Here is a 17013-nt window from a genome sequence, read left to right on the forward strand (position 1 = left end):
TATTGCGATGTGTGGTACAATAGGAAGGATTGGAAGGTTTTTATATAATGAAAGCCATAGATGATAGAAGCAAATAGATGAGATTATATTGTTGAAGATTACAATATATCATATGGTCGTCTCCTTTATTGAACTCAATTCAAATGCCTTTGTTTATCTGTCGTTTTTCCTGCAAAACAAACATGAAGCTTAGCCTCAAATATATGCATACCCGTTTGAGTAATTATACGTTATCTTAATATACTCACCTTGTATCTTAGACTTATATAGTTCACGAGTCCTTATTGGCCTAGTAGTAGTAAGGCGATGGTGGGGGAGGAGGCGACTTGTACACGGGCGAGGGTGGCGGAGGAGACTTCTTTGGCGGTGGCGGAGGTGGAGACTTCTTTCGTGGCGGCGGTGGAGGAGGAGATTTCTTTGGTGCGGGTGGAGGGGGTGACTTCTTTCGTGGAGGTGGGGGCGGAGGAGATTTCTTTGGTGCGGGTGGAGGGGGTGACTTCTTTCGTGGAGGTGGGGGCGGAGGAGATTTCTTTGGTGCGGGTGGAGGGGGTGACTTCTTTCGTGGAGGTGGGGGCGGAGGAGATTTCTTTGGTGCGGGTGGAGGGGGTGACTTCTTTCGTGGAGGTGGTGGCGGAGGAGATTTCTTTGGTGCGGGTGGAGGGGGTGGCTTCTTTCGTGGAGGTGGTGGTGGAGGAGACTTCTTTACTTCCGGTGGAGGAGGAGATTTGTATTCGTCGTCCTTCTTAGGAGGTGGAGGAGAGTAGTAGGCAGGTGGTGGCGGCGAAGAGTATTTGACAGGTGGAGGAGGAGAATAGTAGTCGTCGTAGCCTTCAGCAGTTGTGGATGATGAGCTTAAAGCTACCACGCAAACTGCGATAACAAGATGGACAATGATAGACGGAGGACCCATTTTTGCTTATACTTTGGGTTTTCGTAATTCCGATTTTGAAATGAACATTTCTCGAGCTTTATATAGATCTAAAGTTCTTGATTACTCCTCAAATACTAACTAAGTCATTATAAATTGTAATTTAATTCAAAACATTAATATTACTTAATTAAGACGTAGAATTTGAAAGGTTAATTTTAATTAATCATTTATGTTGTAACATTATAGTTAATTTAGTTCGGTTGCATTCGTGAATGATAAACCCGTTAGTCTAATAAACAACTACACAACATAATACTTCATAAATTGAATTAAAAAAATATTAAAAAAAACTACTTTATAATTTTTAAATACCTTTAAAATAAAAATAAAATTACAAAAAACACCTCTACCATTAAATTTGGACGGAAATAATAATAATTTTTTTTTATTAATAAGTATGAGTATTTTTTAAAATTTAAAGGTATTATTAAATTTTTTAAAATAATTTTTTTTTTTTTTTTGGAGTATTTTTAGTAATGTAATTAAGAAAATAAAAAGGTAATTTGAGGTTTGAAGGGTGACGTACAAGTTTACTACTTTTGACTTTGGTAGAGAATGGACTCTCTATTGTAGGTTAAGAAGTACACGATTATCCATATATATATATATATATATATGTATACACGTCTTTACTTTTCAAATTTATTTAGTATTAACTACAATTCTTCGACGTATAAATTTCAATCCATTAAGACCATCCAAGTAATTGGTCTTACTATCGGCTCAGTCGGAAGAATTGTCTTATATATAATGACATGTGTCATCTATTTGATGTGATGTGTTATAAGGATATGTTATGTTATGATGCTATGATATGTTATGATGGCATGAGATGTATGACGATGTGATACATTGTGATGATATATCATGTTACGATGATATGTATGTATGAGATGTCATGTTACATTATGATATGAATATGTTTGGCAATGAAATAAATGTACGACATACTAAGACATGTATGGCAATGACGAGTTTATTGATGCACAATGCCTCAATAATGTTATGAATGATGTAATATAAGAAAGTTTATGCATGCATGTTATCTAGGGTAATATGTGAGGAATGTATGGAGTTGTGCCGCATGAATAGTTTAAGATAAAAAGTATAAGGACTTCACACATATTATCTATGTTCATATGCATCGGGATACTTCCCATTTTATGAGGAATATGAACGCCTATACTATGATGATGAGATGATCATCATGTTTGACATGATGCACAATGGTCACTGTAGTCGCTGTAACTCTGGGCGTCCAGCTACAACCAACTAGCCCAACCAGCAAGCCTAGGAATGTGTGAGCCTGCTTAATAGGCCCACGCTCGCATTTAAATACAACTTAAATTATAATTAAATAATGCAAGGAATGAAATGTGTTTATTTGTCATCCTTGGACTAGTTCCATAAATTTTAGTTGAGTTCATTAAATACAACTTAAAGTGCATTAAATGCCTGTCTTTCTTGAAGCTCAACATATAATGAAGGTCTCCAACGTTTTCTAGAATTTCCTTTGATTAAAATTTTATTTCAAGGATATTAATGAAATATTCTAAAATTCAAAAATATTTTCGAAACAAAAATACTAACCGTTTCGGGTATGAATATTTTTTAAAATTTAAAGGTATTATTAAAAAAAATTAAAATAATTTTTTTAAAGATAAAATAGAAACTTTAATGGAATATTTTTAGTAATGTAATTAAGAAAATAAAAAGGTAATTTAAGGTTTGAAGGGTGACGTACAAGTTTATCCCTAGAGCTCTAGAAGTGAATACCGTTAAATTCGTTAATGTTGGTAATGGGGCATTGAGACAATATTAAAAATTGAAGAATGGTAATACGCAATGGGTAACACTTTTGACTTTGTGTAGAGAATGGACTCTATATTGTAGCTTAAGAAATGCACGATTATCCATATATACACACACGTCTTTACTTTAACGACCCTTTCTCGACGCATTAAATTTCAATTTAATTTTTATAATCATTTCGTGGTGTCTTGCACACAATTGTTCAATTTTAAAAATATTATCTATACTGTGATACTCGAGTAAAATAGGAGTACATGAATGAACCGAGACGACATCTAAATGAGAGTCATCTTAAGTGTAAAGACCCAACATTCGATATACTTACCCATCGGAGTTGTTACCGAAAAATAACAATTTTATAGTTTAAAATGCTAAAAGAAAAGGAAACTCAGTCATATCCCCCTACCCAAGGTTATATATGCTAAGTCGTTGTTATCTCTCTCTTGCTTGCTTAAATAACGTCTCTTTCTAAAATCTCTCTCTACCCTCGTTTTCTAAAACTTTCTTTCAAAATCGAGGCTAGAGACTCGATCATACGTCGCTTGGCTGTAGGCGATGCAAAAACAAATTAGCTTAGCTCACTTGTCGTTGGAAAGTGAGTGCCGCACAATCGCTAGTCCACTACCTTTAAAAGTGCGATTGTGTCAAGTGGTATCAAAGCAATGGGCAGAAATCACATTGCAGGATAGTAGACAGGGACAGTGGGAGTCTCGTTAATCCATTCATGCGCGTCACTAATTAGATGACGAGGCATTTGACTACCTTAAGAGAGTCATAGTTACTCCCGCCGTTTACCCGCGCTTGGTTGAATGTCAAGAAGCGTTTTAAATAAAGAAAAGGTAAAATCTCCTAAGTTGTTCCATGACTGCTTCTCTACACGACCCGTCGCGACCTTACTTTGACCTGAAAATCATTTTTTTTTAAATGTGAATATTGCAAATACTCTGTAAAAACTCTTCAATTGAGGTCGAATATGTTACTCATCGTATAACTAATCAAACAAAATCGAGAGACCTTAGTAGTTAATTATTTGAAACATACAACATGTAATTTTCTCACGGAAGCTATTTTCAGCAATCACTCCTCAAAGTGATCACTAATAGCTAGTTAAAAAGTGTCCCACTTGACGGTTCGATGTTAGTTGGAGAATACATTTTCTAACGGTTTTAGGTCAATTTCATGGCTAATTCGGCTTGGATCTTATATGCTCGAACCCTTTCCTACAAATTTCAATTGAAATATTGTTGACTTTGTGTAAGGACGACTATCATACATACTTCAAACTTATTTAGTATTGAAAATAACATTAAATTTTAATTTAATTTAATTTAATTTATATAATCATTGAGATGATGTCTTGCACACTAATGCTAAATTTTAAAAACATGGATTTTATAACGACTCATTCTTATATACACGAGGGTCGTTGCTGAAGCGTTTTTATACTGGAGTAAAAGAACGACACATGAATGAATCGAAATCACATGTAACGATCCTAATTTTTTATAGGCTTAGAGTCGCTATCATATGCATGACATATCGTTTTTATGCGAAAACATTCATTTAAAACGACTTCATAACGATGTCATGGACTTATACGTTTACGAAAATATCTTAAAACAAGACAACGAAAATATTCAAAGTAAATTAAAATAAAACCAAGAAAAATATTGAAATAACAGTGTCCTACACTAACCTAAGATATACGAAGGTACTGCAACTACCCTATGTAGGTTTCATTGTCTTTAATGTGATGTCGCTGTCAAATGTACGGGGGTGTCTTATCTTTACTTGAAATATAAAAGTAGCACATGATTTGAATAAATTAAGAAATACTCAATAAGTGACTTCACTGTTAGGGTAAGGAAATGCAAACACATGCAATCATAAATTGAGACTTATCATTTAAAACCATAGTGTCTTAGGTGGCCTCCAGTCTGGGCATATTGGATGTGTAATACTTCCCTACACACGACCCACAGGTGCGAGCGTGAGCCTACTAAGCAGGCTCACACATCCATGGGCTTGCTGGTTGGGCTAGTTGGTTGTAGCTGGACGCCCGGATTTACAGCGACTACAGTGACCATTGTGCATCATGTCAAACATGATGATCATCTCATCATCATAGTATAGGCGTTCATATTCCTCATAAAATGGGAAGTATCCCGATGCATATGAACATAGATAATATGTGTGAAGTCCCTATACTTTTTATCTTAAACTATTCATGCGGCACAACTCCATACATTCCTCACATATTACCCTAGATAACATGCATGCATAAACTTTCTTATATTTACATCATTCATAACATTACTGAGGCATTGTGCATCAATAAACTCGTCATTGCCATACATGTCTTAGTATGTCGTACATTTATTTCATTGCCAAACATGTTCATGTCATGTTCATAATGTAACATGATATCTCATACATACATATCATCGTAACATGATATATCATCACAATGTATCACATCGTCATACATCTCATGTCATCATAACATATCATAGCATCATAACATAACATATCCTTATAACACATCACATCAAATAGATGACACATGTCATTATATATAAGACAATTCTTCCGACTGAGCCGATAGTAAGACCAATTACTTGGATGGTCTTAATGGATTGAAATTTATACGTCGAAGAATTGTAGTTAATACTAAATAAATTTGAAAAGTAAAGACGTGTATATATATATATATATATATATATATATATACACGTCTTTACTTTTCAAATTTATTTAGTATTAACTACAATTCTTCGACGTATAAATTTCAATCCATTAAGACCATCCAAGTAATTGGTCTTACTATCGGCTCAGTCGGAAGAATTGTCTTATATATAATGACATGTGTCATCTATTTGATGTGATGTGTTATAAGGATATGTTATGTTATGATGCTATGATATGTTATGATGACATGAGATGTATGACGATGTGATACATTGTGATGATATATCATGTTACGATGATATGTATGTATGAGATATCATGTTACATTATGAACATGACATGAACATGTTTGGCAATGAAATAAATGTACGACATACTAAGACATGTATGGCAATGACGAGTTTATTGATGCACAATGCCTCAGTAATGTTATGAATGATGTAAATATAAGAAAGTTTATGCATGCATGTTATCTAGGGTAATATGTGAGGAATGTATGGAGTTGTGCCGCATGAATAGTTTAAGATAAAAAGTATAGGGACTTCACACATATTATCTATGTTCATATGCATCGGGATACTTCCCATTTTATGAGGAATATGAACGCCTATACTATGATGATGAGATGATCATCATGTTTGACATGATGCACAATGGTCACTGTAGTCGCTGTAAATCCGGGCGTCCAGCTACAACCAACTAGCCCAACCAGCAAGCCCATGGATGTGTGAGCCTGCTTAGTAGGCTCACGCTCGCACCTGTGGGTCGTGTGTAGGGAAGTATTACACATCCAATATGCCCAGACTGGAGGCCACCTAAGACACTATGGTTTTAAATGATAAGTCTCAATTTATGATTGCATGTGTTTGCATTTCCTTACCCTAACAGTGAAGTCACTTATTGAGTATTTCTTAATTTATTCAAATCATGTGCTACTTTTATATTTCAAGTAAAGATAAGACACCCCCGTACATTTGACAGCGACATCACATTAAAGACAATGAAACCTACATAGGGTAGTTGCAGTACCTTCGTATATCTTAGGTTAGTGTAGGACACTGTTATTTCAATATTTTTCTTGGTTTTATTTTAATTTACTTTGAATATTTTCGTTGTCTTGTTTTAAGATATTTTCGTAAACGTATAAGTCCATGACATCGTTATGAAGTCGTTTTAAATGAATGTTTTCGCATAAAAACGATATGTCATGCATATGATAGCGACTCTAAGCCTATAAAAAATTAGGATCGTTACATGTGATTTCGATTCATTCATGTGTCGTTCTTTTACTCCAGTATAAAAACGCTTCAGCAACGACCCTCGTGTATATAAGAATGAGTCGTTATAAAATCCATGTTTTTAAAATTTAGCATTAGTGTGCAAGACATCATCTCAATGATTATATAAATTAAATTAAATTAAATTAAAATTTAATGTTATTTTCAATACTAAATAAGTTTGAAGTATGTATGATAGTCGTCCTTACACAAAGTCAACAATATTTCAATTGAAATTTGTAGGAAAGGGTTCGAGCATATAAGATCCAAGCCGAATTAGCCATGAAATTGACCTAAAACCGTTAGAAAATGTATTCTCCAACTAACATCGAACCGTCAAGTGGGACACTTTTTAACTAGCTATTAGTGATCACTTTGAGGAGTGATTGCTGAAAATAGCTTCCGTGAGAAAATTACATGTTGTATGTTTCAAATAATTAACTACTAAGGTCTCTCGATTTTGTTTGATTAGTTATACGATGAGTAACATATTCGACCTCAATTGAAGAGTTTTTACAGAGTATTTGCAATATTCACATTTAAAAAAAAATGATTTTCAGGTCAAAGTAAGGTCGCGACGGGTCGTGTAGAGAAGCAGTCATGGAACAACTTAGGAGATTTTACCTTTTCTTTATTTAAAACGCTTCTTGACATTCAACCAAGCGCGGGTAAACGGCGGGAGTAACTATGACTCTCTTAAGGTAGTCAAATGCCTCGTCATCTAATTAGTGACGCGCATGAATGGATTAACGAGACTCCCACTGTCCCTGTCTACTATCCTGCAATGTGATTTCTGCCCATTGCTTTGATACCACTTGACACAATCGCACTTTTAAAGGTAGTGGACTAGCGATTGTGCGGCACTCACTTTCCAACGACAAGTGAGCTAAGCTAATTTGTTTTTGCATCGCCTACAGCCAAGCGACGTATGATCGAGTCTCTAGCCTCGATTTTGAAAGAAAGTTTTAGAAAACGAGGGTAGAGAGAGATTTTAGAAAGAGACGTTATTTAAGCAAGCAAGAGAGAGATAACAACGACTTAGCATATATAACCTTGGGTAGGGGGATATGACTGAGTTTCCTTTTCTTTTAGCATTTTAAACTATAAAATTGTTATTTTTCGGTAACAACTCCGATGGGTAAGTATATCGAATGTTGGGTCTTTACACTTAAGATGACTCTCATTTAGATGTCGTCTCGGTTCATTCATGTACTCCTATTTTACTCGAGTATCACAGTATAGATAATATTTTTAAAATTGAACAATTGTGTGCAAGACACCACGAAATGATTATAAAAATTAAATTGAAATTTAATGCGTCGAGAAAGGGTCGTTAAAGTAAAGACGTGTGTGTATATATGGATAATCGTGCATTTCTTAAGCTACAATATAGAGTCCATTCTCTACACAAAGTCAAAAGTGTTACCCATTGCGTATTACCATTCTTCAATTTTTAATATTGTCTCAATGCCCCATTACCAACATTAACGAATTTAACGGTATTCACTTCTAGAGCTCTAGGGATAAACTTGTACGTCACCCTTCAAACCTTAAATTACCTTTTTATTTTCTTAATTACATTACTAAAAATATTCCATTAAAGTTTCTATTTTATCTTTAAAAAAATTATTTTAATTTTTTTTAATAATACCTTTAAATTTTAAAAAATATTCATACCCGAAACGGTTAGTATTTTTGTTTCGAAAATATTTTTGAATTTTAGAATATTTCATTAATATCCTTGAAATAAAATTTTAATCAAAGGAAATTCTAGAAAACGTTGGAGACCTTCATTATATGTTGAGCTTCAAGAAAGACAGGCATTTAATGCACTTTAAGTTGTATTTAATGAACTCAACTAAAATTTATGGAACTAGTCCAAGGATGACAAATAAACACATTTCATTCCTTGCATTATTTAATTATAATTTAAGTTGTATTTAAATGCGAGCGTGGGCCTATTAAGCAGGCTCACACATTCCTAGGCTTGCTGGTTGGGCTAGTTGGTTGTAGCTGGACGCCCAGAGTTACAGCGACTACAGTGACCATTGTGCATCATGTCAAACATGATGATCATCTCATCATCATAGTATAGGCGTTCATATTCCTCATAAAATGGGAAGTATCCCGATGCATATGAACATAGATAATATGTGTGAAGTCCTTATACTTTTTATCTTAAACTATTCATGCGGCACAACTCCATACATTCCTCACATATTACCCTAGATAACATGCATGCATAAACTTTCTTATATTACATCATTCATAACATTATTGAGGCATTGTGCATCAATAAACTCGTCATTGCCATACATGTCTTAGTATGTCGTACATTTATTTCATTGCCAAACATATTCATATCATAATGTAACATGACATCTCATACATACATATCATCGTAACATGATATATCATCACAATGTATCACATCGTCATACATCTCATGCCATCATAACATATCATAGCATCATAACATAACATATCCTTATAACACATCACATCAAATAGATGACACATGTCATTATATATAAGACAATTCTTCCGACTGAGCCGATAGTAAGACCAATTACTTGGATGGTCTTAATGGATTGAAATTTATACGTCGAAGAATTGTAGTTAATACTAAATAAATTTGAAAAGTAAAGACGTATATATATATATATATATATATATATATGGATAATCGTGTACTTCTTAACCTACAATAGAGAGTCCATTCTCTACCAAAGTCAAAAGTAGTAAACTTGTACGTCACCCTTCAAACCTCAAATTACCTTTTTATTTTCTTAATTACATTACTAAAAATACCTCAAAAAAAAAAAAAAAATTATTTTAAAAAATTTAATAATACCTTTAAATTTTAAAAAATACTCATACTTATTAATAAAAAAAAATTATTATTATTTCCGTCCAAATTTAATGGTAGAGGTGTTTTTTGTAATTTTATTTTTATTTTAAAGGTATTTAAAAATTATAAAGTAGTTTTTTTTAATATTTTTTTAATTCAATTTATGAAGTATTATGTTGTGTAGTTGTTTATTAGACTAACGGGTTTATCATTCACGAATGCAACCGAACTAAATTAACTATAATGTTACAACATAAATGATTAATTAAAATTAACCTTTCAAATTCTACGTCTTAATTAAGTAATATTAATGTTTTGAATTAAATTACAATTTATAATGACTTAGTTAGTATTTGAGGAGTAATCAAGAACTTTAGATCTATATAAAGCTCGAGAAATGTTCATTTCAAAATCGGAATTACGAAAACCCAAAGTATAAGCAAAAATGGGTCCTCCGTCTATCATTGTCCATCTTGTTATCGCAGTTTGCGTGGTAGCTTTAAGCTCATCATCCACAACTGCTGAAGGCTACGACGACTACTATTCTCCTCCTCCACCTGTCAAATACTCTTCGCCGCCACCACCTGCCTACTACTCTCCTCCACCTCCTAAGAAGGACGACGAATACAAATCTCCTCCTCCACCGGAAGTAAAGAAGTCTCCTCCACCACCACCTCCACGAAAGAAGCCACCCCCTCCACCCGCACCAAAGAAATCTCCTCCGCCCCCACCTCCACGAAAGAAGTCGCCCCCTCCACCCGCACCAAAGAAATCTCCTCCTCCACCGCCGCCACGAAAGAAGTCTCCACCTCCGCCACCGCCAAAGAAGTCTCCTCCGCCACCCTCGCCCGTGTACAAGTCGCCTCCTCCCCCACCATCGCCTTACTACTACTAGGCCAATAAGGACTCGTGAACTATATAAGTCTAAGATACAAGGTGAGTATATTAAGATAACGTATAATTACTCAAACGGGTATGCATATATTTGAGGCTAAGCTTCATGTTTGTTTTGCAGGAAAAACGACAAATAAACAAAGGCATTTGAATTGAGTTCAATAAAGGAGACGACCATATGATATATTGTAATCTTCAACAATATAATCTCATCTATTTGCTTCTATCATCTATGGCTTTCATTATATAAAAACCTTCCAATCCTTCCTATTGTACCACACATCGCAATATAATATAATATTTACTTTCAAATATATTTTCTTTTCTTTTTTAATTTAAATATTATGTTAATTCATATAATTCAACCATCGTTCACAACAGAGAATACTCAAACAGATATTGTCGTGTTTTTGAGTTAAAATAAAATGCTAGGCAAAATTTAGCTCTTCAGCAATATGTAAAATAGCAATATGTCAGCGTAAGCCCATCATCCGCATGTATTGTCTTCTTTGAGTTTTTGTTTGCATATATTGTTCTTGTTTTTGTTTTTAAAATGCATATGCTAGAGAGAGGTTTCCACATCTTACAAAAAAAAATGTTCCTTTCCGCTCTTCAACCGATGTTGGATCTCACAATCCACCCTCGCTAGCTCTCATTCAGCGCTCGTTCCTCTCTCCAAACGATGTGGGATCTCACAATCTACCCCTTTCAGGGCTCAACACTCTTGCTAGCACACCACCTGATGTCCACCTCCATTTGAAGCTCAACATCCTCACTAGCACAATGTCTGATGTATGGCTCTAATATCATTTGTAAGAACCTAAGTCCACCATGTCTGGCTCTATCATTAGCAAGAACTCAAGCCCACCACTAAAAAAAATATGTTCTTTTTGAGCTTTTTCTTTCGAACTTCCCCTCAAAATTAAATACTTTGCTCCTCTCCAACCAAGGTGGCATATTTGAGGTCCAACGCCCTACACTCATTCCTCTCTCCAATCAATGTGAAATGTACGGATTTCCATTACTATGGAGTTCATTTTCAACCTCAAGTAGTCCAATTCTAACGAAAAAGCATTATTGATAGTCCAAGACCATACATATTGATAAATATAACTACTGTCTATTTGATCAATAGATAGATAAACTGAAATAACCATAACTATACTTAACAATAAAATACTCAGAAAAGACCACATACGTCTCTTTAAAAGTAGAAGTCTCACTCCTATTAAGAATCCAATGAGCCATTGACACATGAACATATGAATGACTAACAGTCACTTCTTTAAAGAGAGTGTGTTAGGGCTAATCCATTCCAAGTCTTCGGAACAAACAGAATTTAACAAAAATATCCAATAATGGGATGTTGATGAAAAGACTTATTGGCAAAAACAGAATCCACGTTCTGAGTTTCTGTGCATTTGAGAGGGTTTATACAGAATTAAGAAAACGAACTAGAGGAAGCGGGCTGCAACATGAATCGACGCACGTTCTTTCAGTCATCATCCAGAGACCGTCTTCTTTTGCTGAAAGACGACTGCAAAGATTGGAACGCCCACTCCAATGCTGAATGCAGTGAGTACTCCAAGCGTCATGGTCAGCTTCTGATTTTTCATCCTGTCCAAGTTGTACATATGCTTGGCGTGCAAATAATATGGTTCATCATGTCCATGAGCATGTCCTCCCATTTTCTTCACACCAGTTGAGTGAATCCCTCGATTAGCTGCGGAACGAGATCACATTGAACCATCATTTTTTGGATTTCAACACCTCGATTCATACATGACCATTATGAATTCGGAGAAATAGACAGATCGTTATCTATGAAACACAAAAATATCGTGCAAATGCATAATTTTCATACCAGAAAACTTAAGACAAGAAGATGCTCATACATTTATATTCTAAAAAGTACATGAGCGATGTCTTTTGATGCTAAGATTTATTAATTGTGTCCTTCGTTACTATTTATATCCATCATAATTGTTCCATACGTGCCTAACAAGGGTTGAAATCGCACCAACTTTCTACCACTAGTATATGATACAAATATATGATGGTAACGAATGTCAAGGACACTTTACCTAATTCGAAGCGACAATGCTTCGAAGACTATTAACACGAGGCCGCTCTGTACTAATCCAGAATTTCAAAGAGGCAAAATTTTGTTGGGACAGAACCCAGAACTAAAATCTTCAACAAATTTGCAGTATTTATCTATGACAAGGAATTTTGAAATATGTGACAGCATGATTTTCCCCTGGAAGTAAGCTTCGCAATAGACATTAATACACGTGATTGAACTTTTTGAATGAAACATTAGTGTGCAATAGGCAATCCAGCATCCATCGCTAAAACCAGAATTGTAAGTAAATAAAAATATTTAAATGTTCTTAATGAAAAACCGAACTTTCATTGAGAGAAAATATGTAAGACGGGTCTAAAGAAAGAACCCACAACACTTACAAAAACCGTATCCGACCCAAGTAAATAGAATTTAGTGGATAAATCAAGAAACATTTAGTCACATACACTCACAGACAATCTAAATATATAGAACATAGTGGATAATTTAAGAAAAACTTGGTCACATACACTCACGAAAACATTAAACCTAATGCAGGACCATACCACACTCAAAAGCCTCTCAAACCCTCTAAAAATTCTTTAGTTCCTTTCTCCCTAAAGCCCTTAAATAATAGTGCACACCCAGCATGCCACAAAAACCTTTCTTGCTCGCAAGAAGGAGAGTGAAGAAGAAACTCCTCGATCATATCTCTGCAACCTTTGTGTCTAGTTAAACTCAAACAAAACCCATCTAACAACCGGCTCTAAACTGCAAACACATCATTACACAACCAAAGAATATGACTCAGATCCTCCTCCGCCACCCTTTTGGGGACCCTCCTCAAAACCCTAACTAAGGTATTGATTCTACCATGGAGAACCTTCTAGATAAAAAAAAAAAAGAAAAAAAAAAAAAAAAATAACCATCTTCAAAATTTTCACCTTCCACAACCAGTCAGTCACTCAAAGGAGAAGGGTTCACATGACAAAGAAAAAAGGATTTACACAAGAACTCTTTCAACAGAACAAGGACTCCAAATACGAACATACCTTCCCACAAAGTTACAATGGAAGCCCCCAGTCATCGATAGGAGATTGATGACATCTAGCATTTCCCAGTCAGATAAAGCACGACCAAAACCCAGCGACAGAGAAGACAAAGGCTAAGACAACACTACCACACCAAAACGATCCCTCATTGAGATAACTAGTATAAGTTACAGACTACAAAGCAAAGGGATTTATCCCCCATCACTTATCCTCCCAAAAAAAAGGGCCCTCCTTATCCCCATCTGAGTTACAAAAATAAAGAGAGAAAAAGGATTCTACTCTACAATACCCTACAAGGACCTACGATGCAATCCAAAGTAATGACTCTATTGCTATGGTGCAAAAAAATTGATATTCATAGAAATTTAGTCCGTCAACAGCCAGAAAAAGAAAGAAACCTATAAAGAGAGAGATCCACCCAACTACGGAAAATGAACCACATGCAAGCCCTTCCCAAAGAACTGCAGAACCAAAGACAGAGAATCATTTCTCCCCATACTAACAAAAAAACCATACCAAAGACACAAGAGCCACATATCTTATGTTCCACTATCAAACAAAGGACAATAAAACCAAGAGCAAGAGTGGAGAAGTTTCCAAAAGAAGGTAAAACTGAAATCATCAAATGAGTCCTCATTGAGTATAGTTGGAGCAAAGGGGGGTCTATACCTCAACGACTTATCCTCCATGTATACTTAAGTATCAGACCCATCGTTGAAAAAAGAAAAACCCTCAAATGTAGCTTTCCATAGATTTCTAGAGGACCCTTCCTTTCAAACCCTAGCTAGAGGACCATTGGAAGGTGGACCATGCTTACTAACAATAACCTTATACCACAAGATGTCAATCTCCCGAGGAAACGCTATGTAGCCAACAAGACTTCATCTCAAGCCCTCTAGTTATCAATGCCTAAGCCCCTTAAAATCCAACAACTTGGACACCACTTTCTACTAGACTAAATTGACACCTTTACCCTCATCGGTCATTCTGCCTATACAAAATGACTCATAAACTTCTCTAACCTTTTGTTGATTGAGACAAGGGCCCCTAAACAAAGAGAGGAAGTAAGTCAAGATCCACTCAAAACTAGACAAAAGTTAGACTGCCTCCTATAGAGGAAAAACTCATGTTCCATTAGAAGAGACACCTTTACATCGTTTCCAAAACAACAAAGTTCTAAGATTGTGTCCTACGCATAATTTTACTTTCTGATAATCATTTGTTGTGTTTTTCAGCTGATTCTTTTTTGTTACTGTCATTTTTTTACAATTCCTTCATTTTACTTCTATTTTGATTCATGATTTGATTGTTTCATTATTTAAAACTGTCTGAGAAGAACCTAGAACTACACTAAGATGAATTTGTATAAGATTGTAGCACGTTAAAATCATGTGCAAAAATTGTGAAACGTAAGGTTTAGTAAATCTAAATTGCCAGCTAGCAAGTAACAAAACCTGATTTCACCAACAATGATTCTGAAGACTTCAGCAGCTTTGCGCAGGATTTAACTCCATTGACCATGGCCATTTTCTCTGCTAGCAGTTAGTTCTCCCTTTTGCTGATTTTCTCAAACAAGAGTTCTTTTACAAATAAGATAATTTTAATAAGTTCATAGAATACAAATGATTACTAAAGGCTACTCTAGTTTGCCGGGCGTGGAGGAGCAAATTGCCACAGGAAACCAAAAAACGAATTAATCTGAAATTCTATTCATGATTAAAAACAAGTTTGACCAAATAAAAAACATGATGAAGCACCACTATTATGGAAGGATTATGACGTATAGTACTCAGCCAAACCTATAAAAGGATAACGAATAATCGGAAGCTCTAAAGAGCCACAAGCAAATTAGAAAAATGAAAACAAACAATTAAATACAAACGGATACAAATCCCAGACCTCTTCGAATAACACTAGATGGGATTATAACAAAAAGGAAATCATAAAATCTTCATCCTTGTCATTTGCTTCGTATAAACACATAAAACTTTAAAGCAACTATCACATTCTTCATTTCAGATCACTAAAAGATGCAATTAAGAAAACATCCCACACAAAATCCAGAAGCAAATCCACAGATCTGAACCACAGGAAAGGAAACTACAAAATTCCATCCGAAACAGATCCTGAAGATTAGTTTTCCTTCAACATGAAATCGATCACGACAATTGCAAAAAATGAGAACGAAAGGGGAAAAAACAAAGCATAAGTTAAAAATCAAAGGCCGATCAAGAAATGAGAAACAATCATGAAATCAGATAAACAAAAAAACAGAGCAAATTGTTGGCTTACAGGAATGGGTTGTCGGAAAACTGATCCCTCTTGTTCTCACGGTGACGAAGAGCGAATGAATTTTGATGTGAAGAAGGGAAGCATTTTATACACACGTCACCAATTAGGGCAACTTTAACCAAAAAAAAAAAAAAAAATTAAAATTTAAAATTGCAACATTGAAAATTAAGTAAAATTATTTTTAGCTCAAATAATTAATATAACAATTTTTTTTTTTTTTTTTGGTTAATATTTTCAATTTCACTCCTAATTTAATTTCCTTAAAAACAAATCTTTTGACGTAATAAAAATTTAAATTGAGCCCTACAAAATTAACATTGGTTAATAAAATCATTATCTTTTGTTTTGTTTTATTATGTTACTAAGTCGGCACGTGAGCATAATTGCTCGAACAAATTGATTTCGTTGATTTAGTTTTTTTTTTTTGTGTTAATTTTTTCATAAATTTAACGTCGATACGTAACTGGTCAAAGTGGGTTAGGTCTGCTAATAGTGAGTTTGAGTTGTTATAAATGGTATCAAAACCCTAAGTTTTTAGATTCTATAGACGAGGCAGTGCAGTGTTCCAGTAATGTCAATCGACTCATTGTAAATTATTTTACCCATTATTGAAAAGTCATCAAATGAAATGAAACATTCTCAAAAGTCGAACTCTATTCTATTCCTCTGTTTGTTTTAAACGCCATAAAATTTTACCATATTTTATTATTTTTATTACTCAAGGTCTCGAAAATCGAGTTTTAACATATAATTTAACGATGAAGGGCATATTTGGAAATTCACCTTCATAATTAAGACAATAATGTAAAATTTTCACGAGCTTTCCGCATGTGACAAAATTGAAAGTATGTTTGTCTACATTTTTCCATTTTTACCCTTTAGGTTGGTTAGGGATGTTCTTAAATCCTAGGGGCATGTTTGACAAATGTGTTTTTAATTGTTAAACCCGACTCTACACAATAGTATGATATTGCTTTGAGCATAAGCTTTCATGGCTTTGCTTTGAACTTCCGAAAAGGCCCTATGCCAATTGAGAGAGAAACATGATTGAAAAAAAGGATTCATCGGGGTCGAGTCGACCCGAACCGAATACGCGAACCATGTCCATCGGCCCAATACCCATCGTCGGCCCAAACATCAACCCAGTCCAG

General features: G+C 34.8%; 3 protein-coding genes across 4 annotated transcripts in view; 1 reads left to right on the top strand and 2 right to left on the bottom strand.

Moving 5' to 3' along the window:
• Window positions 1-17013, bottom strand: part of LOC111476988 (extensin-3-like) — a 28072-nt gene that overhangs the window by 1950 nt on the left and 9109 nt on the right. The window contains exon 4 of the mRNA XM_023120881.1: window positions 336-808. Coding sequence (XP_022976649.1) covers window positions 336-808 — 473 coding nt within the window. The remainder of the gene's footprint in view (window positions 1-335; window positions 809-17013) is intronic.
• On the top strand, window positions 9981-10741 carry LOC111476989 (extensin-3-like). Its single transcript, XM_023120882.1, has 2 exons — window positions 9981-10478; window positions 10573-10741. The coding sequence occupies exon 1, from the start codon at window positions 10005-10007 to the stop codon at window positions 10452-10454; it is 450 nt and encodes a 149-aa protein (XP_022976650.1). The 5' UTR covers window positions 9981-10004; the 3' UTR covers window positions 10455-10478; window positions 10573-10741.
• On the bottom strand, window positions 11774-15953 carry LOC111476990. 2 transcript variants are annotated; one of them, XM_023120884.1, is made up of 3 exons: window positions 15863-15953; window positions 15025-15128; window positions 11774-12176 (listed from the first exon to the last, which is right to left on the bottom strand). In XM_023120884.1, the coding sequence occupies exons 2-3, from the start codon at window positions 15095-15097 to the stop codon at window positions 11956-11958; spliced, it is 294 nt and encodes a 97-aa protein (XP_022976652.1). In that variant the 5' UTR covers window positions 15098-15128; window positions 15863-15953; the 3' UTR covers window positions 11774-11955. The 2 variants fall into 2 exon arrangements, with proteins under 2 accessions (XP_022976652.1, XP_022976651.1); XM_023120883.1 differs by having other exon boundaries at window positions 15025-15151.

Source organism: Cucurbita maxima, unplaced genomic scaffold (genome assembly GCF_002738345.1).
Source record: "Cucurbita maxima cultivar Rimu unplaced genomic scaffold, Cmax_1.0 Cma_Scf00003, whole genome shotgun sequence".
Lineage (NCBI taxonomy): Eukaryota > Viridiplantae > Streptophyta > Magnoliopsida > Cucurbitales > Cucurbitaceae > Cucurbita > Cucurbita maxima.

Coding starts and splice junctions, on each gene's coding strand:
- LOC111476990 (XM_023120884.1), bottom strand. CDS start 15,097: ATGGCCATGGTCAATGGAGTTAAATCCTGCGCAAAGCTGCTGAAGTCT. Junction 12,177..15,024: donor ATCATTGTTGGTGAAATCAG/GTTTTGTTACTT, acceptor CTCGTTCCGCAG/CTAATCGAGGGATTCACTCA.
- LOC111476989 (XM_023120882.1), top strand. CDS start 10,005: ATGGGTCCTCCGTCTATCATTGTCCATCTTGTTATCGCAGTTTGCGTG.